Genomic DNA, 20,649 nt, shown 5'->3' with positions numbered 1-20,649 from the left:
TGGCTGACTGTTCTCTGAGTGATGGAATTAAAATATGGCAGATTTCAGGTAAACACTCAGTGAAACCAAATCCTGCAAGGCTGGATGGTGGGTCCAGGTGGGTAGAGCTTGGGTCACAGCTGAGATTGGTGGCTGCTTTGTTGTGACATCACAAAATTACAGAAGTCCTGACGGCTGATTTTAAGGCTCAGTTTCTTAATACAGGCTGCGTGCATTTCTCTGTGGACTGAGCTTTGATACTTTCACATTATTAATATAGAACCTAAACCTGCTTTATAATCAAACAACACATGGACATCTCCCTTTATACTATATGGGACCTTTATATATTGTAACACAGCAGTTATGTGGAAATTAGATGATTATTGAACTATTAAGGAGATAACAAGTATGTTTTGAATGGGTACTGCACTTTGAAATAAAGCCTACACAATAACACACACCTGAAAGCTACTGAGGACACATGCTTGGATAATTTTCCCCCATTGTGCAGCTCCTCGGAGACATGATGTGCCTTGCTCACAGACATCACAGCAGTGGTTGTTAAGACAAGTGAGGAATTACTCATCCTCCCCCATGACCCAGACTGAGCCCGGAAAAAAATCAATCTCACAATCCTCCAGTCTCACAACAGGTTGGTTCCAAAGTATAAAATCCAATCAATACTGAAATATCACAAGAAGAAGAATCAAATGGTGATGATAGCTCTGCTGTACAGTGCAAATAATGCTTAACCAGCACCTGCAAGGATCGATGATAACCCTTGTGTGTGACAAATTCAATAGTCTAGTATCATTCAGGAAACCCATGAAATCTGTTTTAATTCCTGTCTGCTTAATTTTAGAGGAGCCGTATTACTTTATGTCCGTTAACAGCCAGGTAACATATGCAGAACATTATAAATGTGCCTACCATGCAGCAGCTGAGTACACAAGCAAGGTGTCCAGCAGAAATTATATTCTGAGGAAAGGTTGCAAAAGACACCAGCTAAAAGTGGAAAGTGGATGTTCCCCTAGCAGCGTAAGGTGTTGTAGCTGTTGATGGAGCGAAACAGGGATTGCTGTTTCTCTTTAATGGTCACATCAGTACATGAAGATGCTGTTTACAACTGTACAGAACAAGCTCACCACACCAAGCTGTTGTGTGATGGTTCTTTTCAAACACACAACAGAAGAACAGATGGAACAGTGGGGAGTCCGGCTTTCTCTGAAGACGAAACACGAGAACAAAACCCACACTGTATGTTGTGTTGTCATGTTTCATCCTGTCACTTCATGGGCAGAAGTGACCATATGTTCACATTCCAGTTCAGACTAAACGGCCAATCTGCTGCCTGTCAATTAGTGAGGATGAAGCATCATCTCTACATCGCAGCGTACTGTATGTGGCTGATAAATTACATTTTTACGCATAATTACACACACACACACACACCCCAAAAACCTCCTGTAATGACTGTAATCAGCACCGCATCATACTAAATCTATTCTAACCTAATCTAATTTTCTCTCGATTAATAATTCAAATACAAAAGCATCGTCAGAGCAGGAGATTGTCGCAGCCTTTATTCCATTTATTTCCACCATGATTCCGCTTAATCCTCCCTGTTGGGACCCCCATCGTATTCCATTGATCACATTAAATGCTGCGCACTTCAAGCATCCCTGGTTTAGATTTAAACGGGTGTGATGTTTAAGAGGCTTTTAGTTGAGAAATGCGTCCACGTGAAATATTTATTAAGCAAATGAACACTTAACATTTAAGGAACCCTGCAGTGATCAATCTTGATGTCTTGGATTTGAATTTACATTATTGTTTTGCATTATTATGTACTGTTTACTTGGGTGGACTCCAGGAAGTAGCTGTAAGGAGGAGAAGCTGCTATGTTGGTAGTGGCAAATGTGGATAAAAAAACTATTAATTAAATACATAATAGAAATAAGTTTTAAAAAATGAGTAAATTGTGAAATCACAGAAAAAAGATGCTCCTTATCCCTCCAGAACTGGCCTGTGAATCATCAGGTTTTTAAGTTTCCTCCAGAATCAAATTCATCCAGTGGAAGTTGTCTGTCTATTACAAAACGGAGCTGCTAATAGCTAATTCAGCTCTTTTAATGTGAGTAATTTTGCTAAAATGTAAACAAATATAGGCATAAGAAAATCGTGCTCAAGTTGTAGCAAACTAAGTGACTCCGCAGCAACATAATACTTCCTGTACATCCACCAAAGCCACAAAGTTAAGAGAACTGTAATCGCAAAACTTAGATGGTGATGAGCCACCAGACAGAAAAGATTAATGACAGTCACAAACATTGTCTTGATTGTAACGGATATCTCCTGTAAATCACTTACTATTATAATTATAAGTCATAAATAAAAATAAATTTGGAGGTTGTGGAAATTCCTCTTGCAACACCAAACTTGATTTGTCTTTTTAGCTAAGACTGTTTGACCTCTGACCTTCTAGTCAGAACCAAAATCCCTTTATAAACCGCTTATAAACATTCACAACTGCAGACTTGAAGGTTCACTATAAGAACCTTTTAATAATGATTTGTTAGCATTTATAATTGCAGGTGGTCTTACGGGATCATCATCATCATTGGGAAAATGTCCATAATGAAAAAAAAATGAAATTCCAATAATATTCTGTTTCTAATAACGTCTACAATTATTTCACAAATCAATGGTTTATTTATATATTTCAAACAATTTATTCATTTGATTATTTTGTTCATAATATAGTGATGGCCCTTGAGGCGCAATACATCGCCAGCCCTGACAAACAGATCACTCTTACGTCATGCACGTCATGCACGTTCTTTACATATGAGCGCTGACAGCCGCTCCTCAAAGCGTTGGAGTTAATTTAAGATATTTAACAGCCGTATTAAATAAATAACATGTGATTCCAACTCGTGCCAGAATTGACCCAAAATCTCTTTGGGATTGTCGAAGCTGCCAGGCAAATAAATATTCATGTATTAATTTTCACAGCTTGTGTGCCAGCCTACCAGGGGGAAAAACAGACTGGCGTGTAGCTTTGTAATTATAAACTGAGCACACTTTGCTCTTTCTTTTGGTTGACTTTCTTATGGTTTCTATAACAGCAATCAGTCTGGATGGTGTTTTTTTTTTTTAAAGGAAATGCAAAACTCACTGCTGTGGCAAGTTTAGATAACACAAGCTTCATATTAGTGTGCATTCATTAAGGCAGCACCATAAACCGGTATTTCAGCTTTGTTTACACTTCAGCTAAACGCAGATGGAGCGCGACTCAGCAAAGCACGATTAACAGCTGATCTCAGTGGAAGGCGACTTACTCCAATAAAAACACACTACTTCTATATTGAAATGTCATTGTAATTGTAATTGTAATGAGTGACCTTTAAAAACAGGTAAATACATGTATATCTATGTATAGATACATCTATTTCACCTCATAGCTGACTGATAAAATGACACATGGAAGCTCCAAAATTTGTTGTTCTTAAACACACAGTGATTCACATGATTCATTATCTTCTCTGGGCACTGATCTCCTTCACATTTGTCTGGTATAAAAGTATAAAGTCCAGATTGTGTACTTACAGCGAGCAGTGACAGCTTTTAGCATTAACAATAACAATAATAGTAGTAGGAGCAATAGAAGAAGTAGCTGCTGCAGTAGAAGTAAAGCAGCTTCTTCTTTGCTATCAACTGCATCTCACAATCTTCATCAAGCAATAAAGTTGCTTAGTGGTGACCTATATGAAAACTGCTGCCTAAACTTTTACACTTTTTATCATCAATTATTATTTTTATTTGTTTTGAAGCTTAGTTACATATAATATAATATCTGTGTGTAATATTTATCATGGGATGTGATATCATTGTCTTGACACCTGATCTATTTAAAGATGAAGACTCTGCGATAACCTAACCCTAAAGCACAGGGAAAAAAAGAGTTGATCATTTTTGAGTGAACTTCTATTCTCATTGTACTTGTATTAGTAGTTGTGTTGTAGTGGTAGTAAATGGAGCTGTAGAAGTAGTACATGATGCTACTGCCTCCCTCTTCTCATTAAAAGCCCAGCCCAGCTTTCTGACCCCCTCGCATCATTAAGGGAAAAATTTTACATCATCTCAATCCCCATATTTCACATATGTCCACAGGCTTTACATTAGATATGTGTAGTGGGTTTTTGTAGATGCAACAGGAACTCATCAGGCTTGAGCCACTACCCACTAGGATATGAGAGGTGTACTTGATGTTGTTGTACCATGATTGCCAGTTGAACCTTCATCAGCTATAGAAAAAGACATTCAGAGGTGATCCTGCATATGGTGGCTAACAAGCTTTGAGTTTGTGGTGGTGTTTTGTCAAGTGATTTTTTTCCCCATTTACAGTTGTGACATTGAAGTTTGACAGCAGGCGAGTTGAATCAAACATTGACGATTGATTATTTGGTTATAGAAGCCTAAACATAACTCCTCACTTCATCTGTAAGATTATACCAAAGCAGAGCGCCTCACTGCTACTGAATGACTAGCAGCAGAAACAGTTTGAGAAGAAGTTGCCTCAATAATGATAGTAGCATTAGCAGCACTGTGTCCTACCTTGTAACTGGTAGTCCACAGAGATGTCGGAGGGGGTCTGCAGCAGAGCCGATCTGCGGTAAACCACATGGACCCTGCCCTGGTCCTCCAGCTCCTGAGTGCCTCTCTCCAGTGGCTCAATGAAGTACTCGTCGGAGTCGGTGCGGATCATCCCAGCCTACAACACAACAACAGGAATACAGCAAGTGAACCTGCTTCTGTATCCAGAGGAAAGTAAACTAAAATACCTAGAAAGCTGCAAGAACTCTTAAAGCCCTGCCATCACTACCCATGATCTATTAAACACCAACAATTATGCAGATAAGGTCACAAATCAATTCAATTGTTGCATTAAGCTGCATCATGTACATCATGCAGCAAGGTTCCTGAAAGACTAATGAGACATCTGTGACTTATATTTCATTTGTTTTGTACACAGACAACACCATAATGTGCTACCTCGCAATGTCCCAGGTAACAGATGCATAAAATATATTACAATACAAAGACAGATGTGATGAAATGATAATATAATATTTAGTTTTTTATTCAAGAGGAATTATACTGATTCTCTGCTTTAAATATATTTGGCTCTTTCCACGTGACAGTTCTGCATGTTGTTCTTATTAGATACCTGCAAGTTTGTTTTTGTTTACAATTATCAGCTGGTCACCCAACAGCTACATGCGGCGACCAGATAGCTCCATAACATTAGTGACACATTGGTTCAAAATTGCCTTGAGATAGCTACCTGCCACCCTCAGATTTCCTGCAATATGAGGCCAGTCATGCCCGCACTTCAAGGGGGATATAAAGGTTCACACTGTCCAGCTCACACAATAATGTACAAACAAAGCGGATGTACACCTAATCAAATCCAAACAACGTGCTAAAGCAGGTGTCACACGTGTAACGGCCGGCTAAAGCTGCATTAAAACACAACACACAGTCGATGGAATTCTACTCTGTGAAATCATCTATAGGCGTTTTCTATAATTACGCTGCAATTTCCCTTGTGCATTTGCAACTTTGTCACTGTTTGCAATTATCAGCTGGTCACCCAACAACTACAGGTGGCGACCAGAAAGCTCTATATGATTAGTGACACATTGGTTCAAAATTGCCTTGTGATGGCTACCTGCCACCCTCAGATTTCCTGCAATATGAGGCCAGTCATGCCCACACTTTAGGGTGTATATAGAGGTTCACACTGTCCAGGTAACACAATAATGTACAACCAAACTGAATGCACACCTCATCAAATCCAAATCATGTGCTAAAGCATTTGTCACATGTGTGAAGGCCGGGAAAAATCAGCATCAGAGCACAACATATGGTCGATGGAATTCTGCTTAAGTGTGTAAAGGCATTTTCTGTAATTACTGTGCTCTTTCCCTGTACACATATAAATGTTCCCTTCAGAAATGTCAGAAAATGCAGTTGAGGATGCCAATAAAGCTTCAGCCTTGTGTAATGTTTTGTTTCATCAAGGTCATACATGTGAAATGCAAATATGTATAATCTGCCCATCTATGCCACGCAGCGCTCAGAACATTTGTCACTTTGCTGCTTGCAAGCACCAGTGGCTTCCAGTGAGACAGAAGGAACACTAATGATTTAATGTTCAACAGTCACGTTCATCCATTAGAGAGCCAGAAAAAAGTGCATTTACTGTGCACCTGTATGCAAACAGAGCCACCTCTCACACACCTCCAGAGGAATTCGCTCCAGCTCTTCAGGCCTTACCTCGCTCTGGCCTCCTCACTAACACGCTGTCAGACTGTGCACATATGGTGCTTTGCAATCAACACGCACGCTGAACTCATTTCCAACTCCCACAGTCCCAGATCAACCGAACACCCTCCTCTCTCTCTCTCTCTCTCTTTACATGTGCTGTTGGCCAGACTCCAATTTAAGCTCTTATTCAAGTTCACATGTAACTTTGATATTGAGTGACCGAGTATCTCTGCTGCAGCTAATGAACACATTAACAGAATATTCATGTCCCGAGATGTGCTGCCCATCGACGAACAGGCTGCCATCGAAAATGAAATCACAGTACATGCTCGGCATCCAGATGACCTCTTACTTACTGCTGCAGGGGAAAGACATGATCATCCCCAATGTGCACTGCACACTGCCACTTCCTGAGATGATAATGCAGCATTAGTCTGGTTTGATGCAAGTTAAAGGGACCAGATTTCTTCTGGGAGCACTGCCAGGTTTACCTCTTGCAAAAGTATGCTCACGTAGTTCTGATATAGACACGAAAACTGAATTATTTAAGTTGCCAGTGGTACTGTCTCCTGGCTTCATCTCCCATCATGGATGTTGACATGAGGAGCTACAATCCTCAAGTGCAATAAATACATCCCCTGCCTAGGACTAAGTTAATTGACCTTTGACTGACTTACCTCTGTTTTAACATTAAAATGGTAGAATGAGCTGCTAACACACCCTTGAGACCTGGATACACCTGTCAAATTGAACCCTGTTGAGTTATGTGTATCCTCACGGCCTAATAAACATTTTTTTATTTAACTTTGAAACGTGCATTATCTACATCCATGCTTACATCAGCTACCAGTCTTCTTCTTTCCCATCTTTTGCTGGTGCATTGCTGTTTCAGTTGATAGATGTGGCCAGAGTTAGAGGTTTCATTTACTGTATCATTCCACATTTACACAATTTATTATGCAGGCCTAACTACCATTTGGTGACTCTACACTTTGTTTCGGCTTGCATGCATGACACTTTTGCATTACTGCCTTCTACAACTGGGAGGAATGTGTATAAGATCACCCAGATGCTCATGCATTTACATATGCATTGTCCTGCATGATCTAGTCCTGCATGAGATCGAAAAAAGAAAACCCTTGGTGCCATTCATCGAAACATGACAGTAGGAGAGTTTGACCCAAAAACAATGACAATTTCAACTTTCATCATGGGCACCATGTCTTCACCATGCACATGGGTCCTTTACCTCGGAAGATTAGATTGGGAATCAAAATCACTCACCTACAGTTATTAGAAATCTCCACACATCTCAAGGTAAATATCACAAACAACAATCTGACCTCTGAGCACATACGCTGACTTTTTCCAAATAACATGCAAACCGAAAGACAACGTGGGAGACAGATGATGGCTCTACTGACTGACTCACGGTGAAGATTTCTTTTCTTTTTTTTTAACAACCAACCACATGTTGCTTATGCAATGGAATCTCAACAAAGCCTTGAATGTATGGAGCATGTTGCCAGCAAACTCACAGCGGAGAGGATACAGATACATACTGAAAGAACATCTGTTTCCTGGGGACAAGTTACAGCGGGACGTTCTCTTCTTATTCAAAAGAAATCTGGATTTGACAGCTATGATGACAGCTAGAGGTTATCAGAACTTGAATGGAGGAGGAGCAGGAGAGGAATACAAAACAGGAGAGACACAGTAGTTTTTGACACATCCTCCTTGTCAAAGTGAGCAACATCTCTTGCAAGGTGATTTGCATACAGTAGCTTTTTTTAGATTTGAATGGCTCTGTGCCTGCATCAGACTAATTTGTAATTGAAAAAAAGAAGCCAAATAGCTGCCATGAAACTCTTCGACAACTGCGCACCAGACAATATAAACCACAGTAACGTTGAAAATGTTCATGTGAGGGAACATTTTTAAGTGTTTCTTGTTGCTGTATTGCCTTGTTAACTTAAACCTATTTGCATCAGAGATTTTCCTCCTCTGCTTATTTTGTGCATTTATCTTACACCTGCAGACAGAGATTAGAAATATGCTGCATGTCAGCAGACTTTTTTCAGCCCGTATTGCAGTTTGCCAGGTGATGGACCAATTATCAATTCCTCACTTGCATCAGTATTAAGAGCCAAGGCCAGCTGATTATCCGGCCTGAATTCTTCCAGCCGTATCCACATATTGTCACTTAGTTTTTTCTCCCTTATTTACTCTGAGCTCATCTCCCACCTCACTCCTCAGCTCGCAGCTCAACAAATTCACCTTAAGACTGGCACGTTGACAGCAGCTGAGCTCGGAGGCATACAGGATTTTAATTTAAACTGAAATGAGTTCAACAAACCTCGCTCTCGTTCACTGATTCCATGAATGTAGCTACAGTAGGAGTCAAGAAAGAAGAGCAGAACATCAGAACGGGGGCATGTCTACGGGTGGGCTGGGATGGGCATTGCCCACTCAGGGATAAGCCTTGCCCACTCAGAGGAATCCACTGCCCATAGGGTTACCATCCGTCCTGTAAAATACGGAATTGTGCGGATTGTCCCGCATTTCCGGTTGCATTGAACGCAGCACCATCCCACCCGCATTCAGCCTCTTACGGCTAGTACCCGCCTGCCCAGAGCGTTCAATAGTTTGGTTGGTTAGCAGCGAGTCTTCTCACAGCCAGACATGTCTGCAGCTGCTCCTGCTCCCGAAAACGTATGCATAAATACAGACGTGAATAGGAAGCCCTTGTTTAATAATAAGTTCATGTTAAGTCTAAGTTAATAAATTGTAAGTTAAACAGCTAGTAGTAAGCATCTGCCAAAATTGTGTTATGTTCATTTCATTGTGCAAACATTACTGTATCTGCTTCACACTCACACTCTGATGTTGGCCTATTGTACTCAGTTATGACAAAATGACCACTAGAGAAGAGTACTAGAGTTGTGCTAAAGAGATGGAAGTCATTTGTCAACATTGACTAAAGTAGAATTTATTTCGGAGTTTCTAACTTGAAAGCTATCCATATAGCTTATGTCTGAAAACATTGTTAATAGAGCACTAGAGCAAACTTTAAGTATGAATCTTAATACTTGATTAAAACAATGTTTTAAGTTATAATGACAACTAGCGCCCCACCCATGGGCCAGTGGTGATCCGCCCCCCCACTTCTCAAAATTAAACTACGCCCTTGTTTACATACCCTATTTAGGAAAAGCAACATTTTTGTTGTTGACCACCCAAATAATCCAAATGCACACCCAAAGATGACATCCTAGTAACACCTCAGCATCGGAAGCTGTTAATAGATGAAAAACCCTGAGATCTGAAAGTTTAACAGGTCAGAAGTGTTGATCCACAAGAGGATATATTTGTGGTTTTAAGAACCAAAAACCATCTCATCTGGTTTATAATCAAAGAAGACATGGACATCTACCTTTATACCATATGGGAGCTTTAAGGTGCAGGCCTATTAAGGCTGCTGAGGCTGTGCAGATAAAGAAACACAGGGATAATTGGGTAAAAGTTGTGATTCTGCCCAGTGCTGTATAATTTTCTGACCATCTTATGAATTGTCGGAGCAGCTGAAAAATGCAGCCTCCTTGTTAAGATGTGGCAGAGACCAGGTCTAACTTTAAAAACCAACGTCATCTTCAAGAGTGTGCGTAATGAGACTGAGCAATCAAAGCCACTCCACACAATGAGACATAACAGGAGACTCTTTTAGATCTCCCTGTGTGTACCACAATCAACACCGTCTGCACTTTTATTGAATGATGCTGTTTTTTTTCAGCTGTTTTTCATTCAACTTCTGAGAATAAAAAGTGGGCAAGCACAGCAAAATAATCGATGCAATGTCAATATCGGTTGTTTCCGTGATTTTTAAAGCTTTTGTCTGAGCTTGTCTATGACAAAAACATACAAAAAAGAAAAGCTCATTAAATGTCTACTTTGCTTTATGTAAACCTCAAAAAAAAGAAACCAAAGTGGTATGTGACCATCTAACAGAAACACACGCTGTGTCTTAACAAAGCAAAACCCCTCACGTCTCACTGAGCGAGGCGTCTCAGTATCTGTGTCAACCATAGGAAGCGCTGAGCTCTCACCAGTTTGACTGAATGGAGACATCAGCAACTGGAAACAGCAGCTGTCCTTAAATGAATTCTTCATCTATCCTTTGAGTAGAGACATTTCATGAAAAGGCATTTATTTCTCTCTTCCTTGTTCTTTCCAATTAACACTCTCAAACGCACCAGGAAGGGGATGACTCAGAAACTAATTTCACTTTGTTACAAATTGTTTTAATCTCCAGGGCCAGGTTGTTGAATGGGCAAAAAAGGGAAGGACACATTTATTATATTTACATCTTTACCACTAGTGGAGCAAAAAAAGTTAAGTTTGGCCTGAGGGTGGCGCAAGAGGAAGACAGATTACATGCAGCTGCCTGAGGCAATTAACATTTAGCTTGTTAGCATGCTAAGTTACCATAAAGTCAGTGTTCAGATAGATGTTAGCATTCAGTGAAAAAATGCATTTATTTCAATGGTACCCAATGCAGAGGGCTCTGAATGAAAAAACAGGAAAATGTTGACCTTGGCTCAAACTCTGCTACAAAACAACTAGAGCTGCAACTAATTATTATTTTTATTATTGATTAATTGATTTCTCTATTACTTGACGAATCGTTTTGTCTGTAAAATGTCAGAAAAAAGTACCTGGAGTATGACACCCCTTGCTCCTGTATCCTGCCATAAACTCATGTGCTGGACAAATGGTGCACGTCATTGCAGTGGTTGTTGGGATATTTCAGTCTGGACCAACCAGGTGACACCCCGAGAATGGACAGGTACTTGGTCATCCCAAGAGCCGTGCAGCTATAAACTCAATCTTTGGTTTTGCATATGCAAAGTAATTTAACTCTGTCCTGCCCTTCCAAAAATTTGCCCATTTAGAGTGAGTTAGATTCAGCAAGGACTTTGCTTCATTTATGTGTAGACACAATACTGAGTGCATCCAACCTTTACCAAACATAACTAGATACTAACCTCAAGTAAGAGTAATTCTCTCTGGCATACAGGAAGAGAAAGGAGTACACGGTGTACTGCAGTAAATGATCAAAATATGACTCTATAGCCAACAATGTTACACACTGCACACTGGTGTAGAAATATTACATGCAACATTTCTAGCTCAGCAGTCCTCATGTGAAAATTGTTGCTGAGTTTGGAGGCAAATAATACCGAGCACGCATTTGCAGAAAATTTCATTAGAGCCCCTACCTCGCTGCAGCTCGTCTCCAGTGTTGGTGGATCAGAGCAGTAACAGAAGACTGTCACTGTGACCTTACCTCTATGATACAGTTATTATTGAACAATGGGATTTGCCCAAGGCCACAAACTTTTTTAATCAATAAAGTCGATACTGCTGTACTTGAGGATTCACCATAATACTGACAATCAGTTAGAGATGTCATGGCAGAAATGTCATATCCAATTTATAGGCACTCAGGAGTATTACAGTAATATTTAATTTGTCAGTGCTATCAAATTCTATTAAAGTACAGCCCTTATATATCTTCATTTCAACATCATCCTCTCTGTATTAGCTGCTGTTAGAGGCAAAAATACAGCAAAAACAAACTAATAAAAGAAGTAATGAAAGAGGACTGTGGACTCACACAGGAACCCTGTAAAGAAAAGTAATTTGGACAACTGCTGGTTGATTATTTTAGCCGGAGTAGTGTAATGTAGTTATCTGTCAACAACAGCCTGACCGTCTGAGGCCAGCGGTTAGCACTGTTGCCTTCATGGCTCACAGGAAATGACAAATCAAGTGAACTGTCCCATCCAGGTGAAATACAGAGAACCTCGTCCTCCTCACTAGCAGGGCTTTAGATATTTAAAACATGCAAGAGTACCAGGGTTCCAGAATGAAAAATGTACAGATTCATTGTTGTAGTTTCAAGCTTTAATTTAGAAACCTGGTTTAAGGATGTTCCTGTCTCATTCCAAGTACTTTAAGCCTGTGAATAACCTTAACCCAACTGAACTTGAGTCCCTAATTTATGGAGCTAATATCGTGAGTCAGGATATTTTAATGCATTTTGAGGGCTCATATATTCCCATCATCTGGTCTCTGGCACATTAAACTATTAAACTGTTGAACCCAGTCAACCGACTGAAGATCAGCTGAATCAAGTGGGTGGGCTCTGGACAACAAGAAATAAAAACCATGTACAAAATAATTTGGAAAATGGAATAAGAAAATGTTTTTGAGCAAAGTGAGCTTCCCACTATCTCACACCGCCTTCATCAGTTTTCTCAGTTGTCATGGAGAGGAATCTGTTGACGTGGCTGTTATAGTTTCATGCATGGCACTGTAAGGACTTCACGCCTGTTTCCAGGGGGTTAAGAATCAACATTGTATATTGACCGGGGAAATCTTCTACAGTGCGGCTCCACACCCAGTGCTGCCCTCGTCCTCTCTGTCATGCCTCCTCTGTTTTTTAATCAATGAAGCAGTTTAGTTGGGTCACTACGATGAAAGGCTTCATCATTGCCTTGCATTGACTCACTATAGAAACACTTCAAATCAGGCCAAGAGGCACTTAAACCGCAGAGCTGGTAATGACTGTTGGTCAATTGCCGACTGACGTCCATGATCTGGCCCCTGGCACAGAATAAAGCGGCCTGTAATGGACATTCAACACATTTGTACATCAGAGAGCTGGAAGATTTGTACTTGGTGCAGAGGTGCAATAAGAGTCGTCATCATGCCTTTAAAGGCCACCACTCTGTAAAGTATGTGAACACACTTGATTAATGTTAAAAAACATGAACTGATTAATTAATTACCACTCCTTCTAACTGCTGATCCAGAGCCGCGACTGACGAGGGGCCGATATAGACAAACATTTGCAAACTGAAAAGGTTGGGCACCACTGGACTAATTGACTAATTGGATAATAAAAACAATTATAAGTTGAAGCCCTGAGAGTCATGTGGCGCCACAAGCCAGTGAAAATTGACTTATTGCACCTTTAAATAAGGCTGTGTTTCAAATAGAACAGGCAAACAATAGGAGATACTGAGTTTAACCTCAAACCAGTCTGTTGTTCCAATGGCTCAAGATTTAATTCAATCTGCTGAATATAACCAAGGTCAATTTCAGGTCAGCTGATGTTTTTGTTTATGTGATAATCTGAACAGACGTGCACACACAGCAATCACACGTCCCCTTCATCCTCATATAAACTACTCCAAAATCATCATCCAGGAATCTCTTTCACAAACAAAAAACATCAGGAAAATACATCTCCAGCTGTCTCTGAAAGGGAGAGTGGGTGAGATAAAATGCCTTGTAGATGATTATCTGGCATCAGTCCCATCATTAGTATGAAAAACTGACTGAAAAACTGAAAAACGCACATCACGTTACGCAAGACTTTCAGAAACCCTGAAAAATACCTCCGCTTTCTGGAGGGTTCACAGTGGCACATTTTTTCGTCATCCAGTGTTCAGTAATATCCAGTATCAGAGGAGACAATGGCAGGTGTCTGATAGAGGCTCAGCCAGTTGGTACCTAAACACAACAACCCCTTAAAAAAAAAAAAAGAATTAAAAAAAAAAAGAAAAAGGGATCAAGAGTCCTGTGTTCCATCAGTTTAATATCCCCAACATCAGCCCCGGCCAAGCAGACAGCGCTCGTCTGCCAAAAAAAACATATGGGATTCAGCTGAAGGGCTCCAGTTTTTCAAAAACAGTCTCTTTCAGTCTAAACTTCTTAAGGAGGTCGGTATGAACGTGCTTTCGCTGAAAAAAAAAAAAAAAAAAAGTTGAGGTACTGCAGCGTTGAAAAAAGGTCTGGATTCAGCCAGGACACTGCCACCTTTCACCCTCGGTGTTGTTCAAAGGTGTGTTTGCTTTCAAAAATGTGAGCAAACCTTCGTCATCATTACCTGCCATTTTCATCCCCATCCTTTAAGGAACTTTAAGGGAAAAAAATACACAAGTTAATTTCTTGTGATTTGCGGCAGGGGGGGGCTGAAAGTCTTCAATCCCTTGGAGAAGAAATAGAGACTATATTTGAGAATGCTTCACAATAATAACAAGAAATGTGCAAAAATATACTGTATTTCTTCTTATTAACGCCCTAAAACCTTTTCATTTTTCTTGCATTTCTGTATTTTAAGTTCAGCTCAGTGTGATGTGATTAGGCAGAGTTTATAGCTTTCTAAAGAGTTTTTTGAAAAGAATAAAATATCAGCAAGTCAAAAACAAACACCTGACAGATAATGAATTGAAATTAAGGAGAGTTTTTTTTTTTTTTGTTGAAAGCAGAGTGGAGGGCATTGAAAGGTGAAACACTTGGGAGTAACAATATAAGAATTTATTTTCGGTCTGTCTTTTTGTGCAGCTTCACCGAACAGAGCAAACATTTACTGACGGCTCTGAGGAGGTGGCGAGGAGTCCGCACTTTGACTTAAAATAAAAAATAAAAAAAAACCTCACGCCGGTGAATGGCTCTCAATGTCCAAGGAGGAACGACAACAGAAAATGTGGGCTCTTCTCAAGTTTATATAGGTCATGAATAAAAATGTTTAAACACATAAATATCAATAGAAGCACCCCGGCAGTACACACTGAACCGAACCCTCGACTGCTGAGGAGAAAACTTGGACGAAATAGCTTGGCTTTGCATATCTTGGTGTGCCTCCCCTCCTGTACCTCAAACCATATACCCAAACAGCTCTGGGGTCAAGCCTCTGCAACAAGCCTTGGCTAAGTCAACAAGGAACATTAAGAACTATTAGTGAATAAAACTCTTGTGCCCAACTACAGTTCACTGCAAAGAGGAACTGGCTGACTTTCTTTTTCTAATCAAAAAGGATATTTTCTTTGCTCCCCCCACCCCACCCCACCCCCACCCCGTCTCCACAGCAGCTCCAGATATGTCAGGAGCTGTGCGCGTCCAGAATGCGCTTTTATGTCTCCGAGGCCAAAAGTTTAGGCCACTGAATTTTGTCACTCTTCATGAATCTCGGCATTGTAAACGTTTCCCTGGGTGAGTGTTGCCGGAGAAGTTTGAAGAAGGAAGCGTTGCCCTGCCCGGCTGGACTGACAGTGGAGGACTAGAAGAGGGAGCATTTCAGTTAAAATGTCCTCCCAAAACCAGGCAGGCTTTTGCTCTGAGAGAATACTCCGACTGATGCATTACCCATCAGGCCTGGAGTGTGTTTACATTTGAGAGTCTCGCACCCACCACAGACACAGCAGTGCCTCACCCTTTTGGCTGGCAGAGCCGATTATGCAACATGACACACATTAAGAGAGCGTCAAGTTTTACAGAGCTGCCGGGGTGGTAAAGGTTAATACCGACAGTCAGACATCCATTCGGTGCTGCTCTCAGGTCAGCTGTGTCTTTGTCTGTCTGTCAGTCAACTGGTCGGTGCAACTGCCAAAGCCTGCTGAAAACAAACAAAAAAACAAAAAAAACTATCCTCCTTCATGAAACACAGGGTAACAGGAGGTTTTTGTTCCAGCTGTCCCGCTTCATGGAAACAAACGAGTGAGGCTAAAGCTGTATTTCATGGTTGCTTTGAGGCATTTCCAGGCAGCTTACAGTTTGTTTATCATGATGAAACAAAAGCTGGTACTTCGTTGCATGTAGATATGCTTCATGCTGCAGCCCAAAGGGCGCAGCCCAAAGTCAGGTTTGATTTTCCCCCCATCTCACATGTGACACAGATCTCATGTTCACTAATCAACGGGGATTGGAAAAACCTGCATGCAGCTCTGAGCCGCAGGGACATGTGGCACCAAATCAAACAGATTTCTGTTTGAACGCTCAAATCACAATCTGTCAACAGGGCAATGACAATAAAGAGGGATGTCATTTTCCAGTTTTTTGTCCCTGCAAAATTACATTTTTAAAAAAAAGAAATTGGTGGCTGCTATTTTATTTTTGCTGTAAGTTAGTTACAGATTCCACTGTGGCAGTTTCCTACAGTGCTGTGCAAAAGTTTCATCACGCAATACCATCAGGGAGGAATGTGATCAGTCTCAGATTCATTCTGCAGCATGACAATGACCCAAAACTCACAGCCAGAGTCATAAAATTGTATCTTCAGAGACAAGAGGAACAAGTAGTCCTGCAACAGGTGGTCTGGACCCCCACAGAGCCCTGCTCTCAACATCATGGAGATCACATGAACACACTGAGACAGACTAAATCCACAGAGGAACTGTGGCAAGATCTCCAAGATGTTTTTAACACCATGTGCAGGTGTACTGAGGAGAATTGGTGCAGTTTTAAATATTGATTTGATTAAAGTATTGTATTCTATAAAGTCAGACTTCCATGCCTTCTTTGATTATAAAGCAGGTCTAGGTTCTATATTAATACTATTTAAGAATGAAAGCACTTAGTCCACAGAGAAATGCACACAGCCTGTATTCAGAAACTGAGCCTCAAACCGAGCTGTCAGGACTTCTGTAACTTTGTGATGTCACAACAAAGCAGTCACCGCTCTCAGCTATGACCCAAGCTCCACCCACCTGGACCCACCATCCAAACCTTGCAGGATTTGGTTTTTTTGAGTGTTTACCTGAAATCCACAATATTTTTATTTGATCATTTGGACAACAGACAGCCAATCAGAAGAGAGGCTCAGAGCCTCCTCTCTTCTGATTGGCTCACTGACCTGTTGTTACTAGAGCTCCAGAGAGAAGCCTGAGAGAGGAGATGTAAAACTACACTGAGATGGTTTTTGGTTCTTAAAACCACAAATATATCGTCTTGCGGATCAACATACAGTATTTAAAATAAAACACTGGAAAAGTAGAAAATAATGAGAGTGAGATGTTTAAATATAAAAAATAAGACTGGAAAGTCCATTTTTGGCTAATTATGTGGATTACATAACTGCCAAATCAAGGTGTTTCATCACAATGATGGAAATTACCATGAGCAATTTTATTTGCAACACTGCCTGCAATGGTTTAATACAACCAGAGAAAAAGGTACCTCAGTATAAATAATGCAGTAAAACAAAATCTCAGTTTACAGATCTGATTCTACTGCGTTAATGTCGTGCAGTGGGGTGTTTTTAGCAGCACAGTGCTTATAATAAACAATGACAAATACACAATCACTTGTGGATTGAGCTTCACGCAGTTCACATTGTAAACAAAGCCTTCATCTGTCTCAATATAAACAGAGTGTAACAGTATGAGAGTATAATAGTGTGAAAGCATTGCATAACAAGTCTAAGAGTTTACAGCCACAGTAGCTCTATGAGGCCTGTACTCTGGGCTGAACACTAACTCAACACAGCTCACAGTTGCAATGTTATCAAGCTGATGTTAAGCAGGTGTATGTTCACCATCTGATAGTAGTTGAGATAATTTAGTCTCAACCGAAGTGGAGAGTGTGACTTAACAAAAAAAGTAAGGTCAGAAAGTTCCTTTCTGACCGGATTTGTTTCTGTGGGGGCGAGGTGAGGTGATTTTCATATTACCTGCCCTTGTCAGTCATTGTAATCCAGTTTGGACCGTGTGTGTGTGTGTGTGTGTGTGTGTGTGTGTGTGTGTGTGTGTGTGTGTGTGTGTAATATTTCTCCCACCCCCTTCCCCTGTAATAATTATAGCCTAAATTATCTACTGTTTTTCAGCAAACTCACTGCTCCTCCTGTAATTTAAATCCTGTCTAGAGCCATGTCCTTGTGTTTTAAAGTGAAAAGTTTTTTTTCCACATTTTATCAGCTCAGTGTGAAATTCAGCTTTTGTATGAAAATGGAAACATATTAACATCAGCATACAGGGCTATTTGGGAACCAACACAAAAACCAAAAAAGCTGACAGAAGAGCTACACCATGTAAAAGCTCATTAATAGGCTGTTGCTTAGCCTGGTTTTTAAGCTATATTTCTTTACATTTCGTCAAACTGGTGCTAGTAAAAGTATGCCAAATTAACTGGATGTACTATAATTAAATCACTTTGCTAAATTATCACGGTGCTAAAAATGATGGTTCTCAGGCAAATACTGAAGCATCTGGATCCAGCACAAGCCCAGCATCAGTACAAAAAGTGAGATCAAACTCACTGGTGGCTCAACTTCTTGTCTATGTTAACATCTGAAAGCTGAGAGGAAAATTAATTAAAAGTTCAAATGTTTCTGAAGCCTGAAGCTCCATCACCCATTATGTCATTTATAACAGTGTGAGGGAGTTACTCATCTCAGATCAGTTTAAGAAGCAGATCGTTAATTTCCTCGATCGTCTTTATGCTCAACGTGTCTGGACAAGAAACAGACGGAGAGATTACGTCCAAAAATACCTCAGACATGAGAAGCTTCCCCCTCTTTGCCTTTCAGGGTAACAACCCCACAATGAAATGTCTGCAGCATGCGAACCAGCAACTCTCTGACAAGGGAACCCTGTGAGCACATTAGTGTACATGAGGAGAGACCAGAGTCATGTAGGAGGAGGAATGGGAGGATGATACAGTACACACACACTCCTGGCATCTCGAGGTCAGCTGCATTCCTTTTCTGTTTGCGCTAATCCTTATTTTTAAAGCGTCATGTGCTGTAGGTTTCATCCACGTGAATGAGAAAAAAAGAAACAAGACTGATATAACCAGCCATCCTCAGCTGAGCCTGCGTCCCTCCTTCTCCTGACTGTTTATGACGAACGTACTGTACTTGTAAAACCACTGTCCCTTGACTGGAACCTTCCAAAGAGACCAGGTGTGTTTCAAGGATCAAACACTGTCATTAGATCCTGTAAACGGAAGCAAGCGCCTTCACGGAGCCCATATTTCCAAAAACTAAACTACTAAACTATTTCCAAAAAGACAGTCCCGTGTTTTGAAGATTTCCGGCTCAGACCAGCTTGTGTGTCTGCACTTTCATCTTCACATGTATAGGATACAGAAGATGGGTACAGGGTTAAAAGTTTATGGATCTTTATCGGACTAATGTGTCTTCATAAAAGGTCCACACATACATCAAAGAGCATCAAAGAGAGTTTCTGCACCACACCAGACTGTGGTGATTCTAAGCGGAAGATCACTGAGATTAGCCAAGACCTAAACACCAGCATCCCTCGTTCCCATGCAAATATCAGAGATAATTCAAGGCAAACCACTCTTCCATATGTATAACATTCAGAAAGTTTGTTTTTTTTCACAAAAGCCTTGATCATCTTGACCATGCTAACCCTTCACGACCTACTGTTCAGCCTGTGGGACTGAGGATTGTGCAGAACTTCCTTGGGACTGACAGATGTATTAAAAGTTACATGAATATGAAAATGTAATATACTTAATGTAATAGACCTGCAGCTAATGATTACTTTGACTATCTGCTTAGTTAATCCATTGATCTTTTAAGAAAAAAATTAAAAATGGCCATCACAATTTCCTAAAGAAGAGTTTTTTCTATCCATCCATCAAAAACTCAAATATGGCTACAGCACTGCAACATCCATGGTTCCACTCACCACCAGGGGATACAAATAACCATCAAATAAAAGCCAAAAGCCCCCCAAAAAACATAATTATTCATTATAATATATATATATATATATATACTGTATATAAAATTAATTATACTGTATATACTGATTGCTGATTTATTTTCTGTCAATTGACAAATTTTTTAATCGAATGTTTGTTTCAATTCTAAATAAATGCATCAAAAGATTAGGCTCATCCTTTTTAGTAATGGAGGTCAAATCAAAGAGAAAGCCCTATCTTAATATCCCATCGCCCTACCTTTAAAGCAAACTGGCACTCCATCAGTCTCATCAATCCTTGAAATTGATCTCTTACAAAGTTCCTGTCCCGGTCCTCCTACTAAATTACCAAAAGGTGAGTCCGAATTCAATCAACAGTATGTAAGATTCTTTGGTTCTTTTACATGTGCAAATTCATCACATCAATGTAAAATAGTCAATTTGTTTGAATGTAGGCAGACCACCCATGAAGGTAGGTGGGTGTTAATAGGAGCTGGATGCTAATTTGTGGAATTTAAAAAAAAAAGAAAAGAAAAAAAAAACATCAGCCGGGCATGAAGCATTAATCAAATCAAGAATAACTGGAGTGAACATGAGAAATAAATGGTCTAATGGGCCGGGAGATTCTGGCTCTTCCACTCTATTTGAATGTGCCCTCTACTGTGACCCTGACACATTCATTTCTGGTCCACACATAAACGAGGCAGAAACCAGAGCTCAGCGCTGATATGTTTCATCAGATTTTATCAAGAAACCTCTCTCCCTTGTTTCTCTTCATGCAACATGAAGGCTGTCTCCCACACAGGTCAGCAAAGATCAC

General features: G+C 40.3%; 1 protein-coding gene across 1 annotated transcript in view; it reads right to left on the bottom strand.

Annotated features, from left to right (window-relative positions):
• Positions 1 to 20,649, bottom strand: part of adamts3 (ADAM metallopeptidase with thrombospondin type 1 motif 3) — a 136,763-nt gene that overhangs the window by 101,055 nt on the left and 15,059 nt on the right. The window contains exon 4 of the mRNA XM_022765727.1: positions 4,600 to 4,756. Coding sequence (XP_022621448.1) covers positions 4,600 to 4,756 — 157 coding nt within the window. The remainder of the gene's footprint in view (positions 1 to 4,599; positions 4,757 to 20,649) is intronic.

This window comes from Seriola dumerili, unplaced genomic scaffold, assembly GCF_002260705.1.
Source record: "Seriola dumerili isolate Sdu_G_001 unplaced genomic scaffold, Sdu_1.0 BDQW01000733.1, whole genome shotgun sequence".
NCBI lineage: Eukaryota > Metazoa > Chordata > Actinopteri > Carangiformes > Carangidae > Seriola > Seriola dumerili.
The sequence above is the reverse complement of the archived record's forward strand: the minus strand, read 5'-3'. Positions and strand labels throughout refer to the sequence as shown.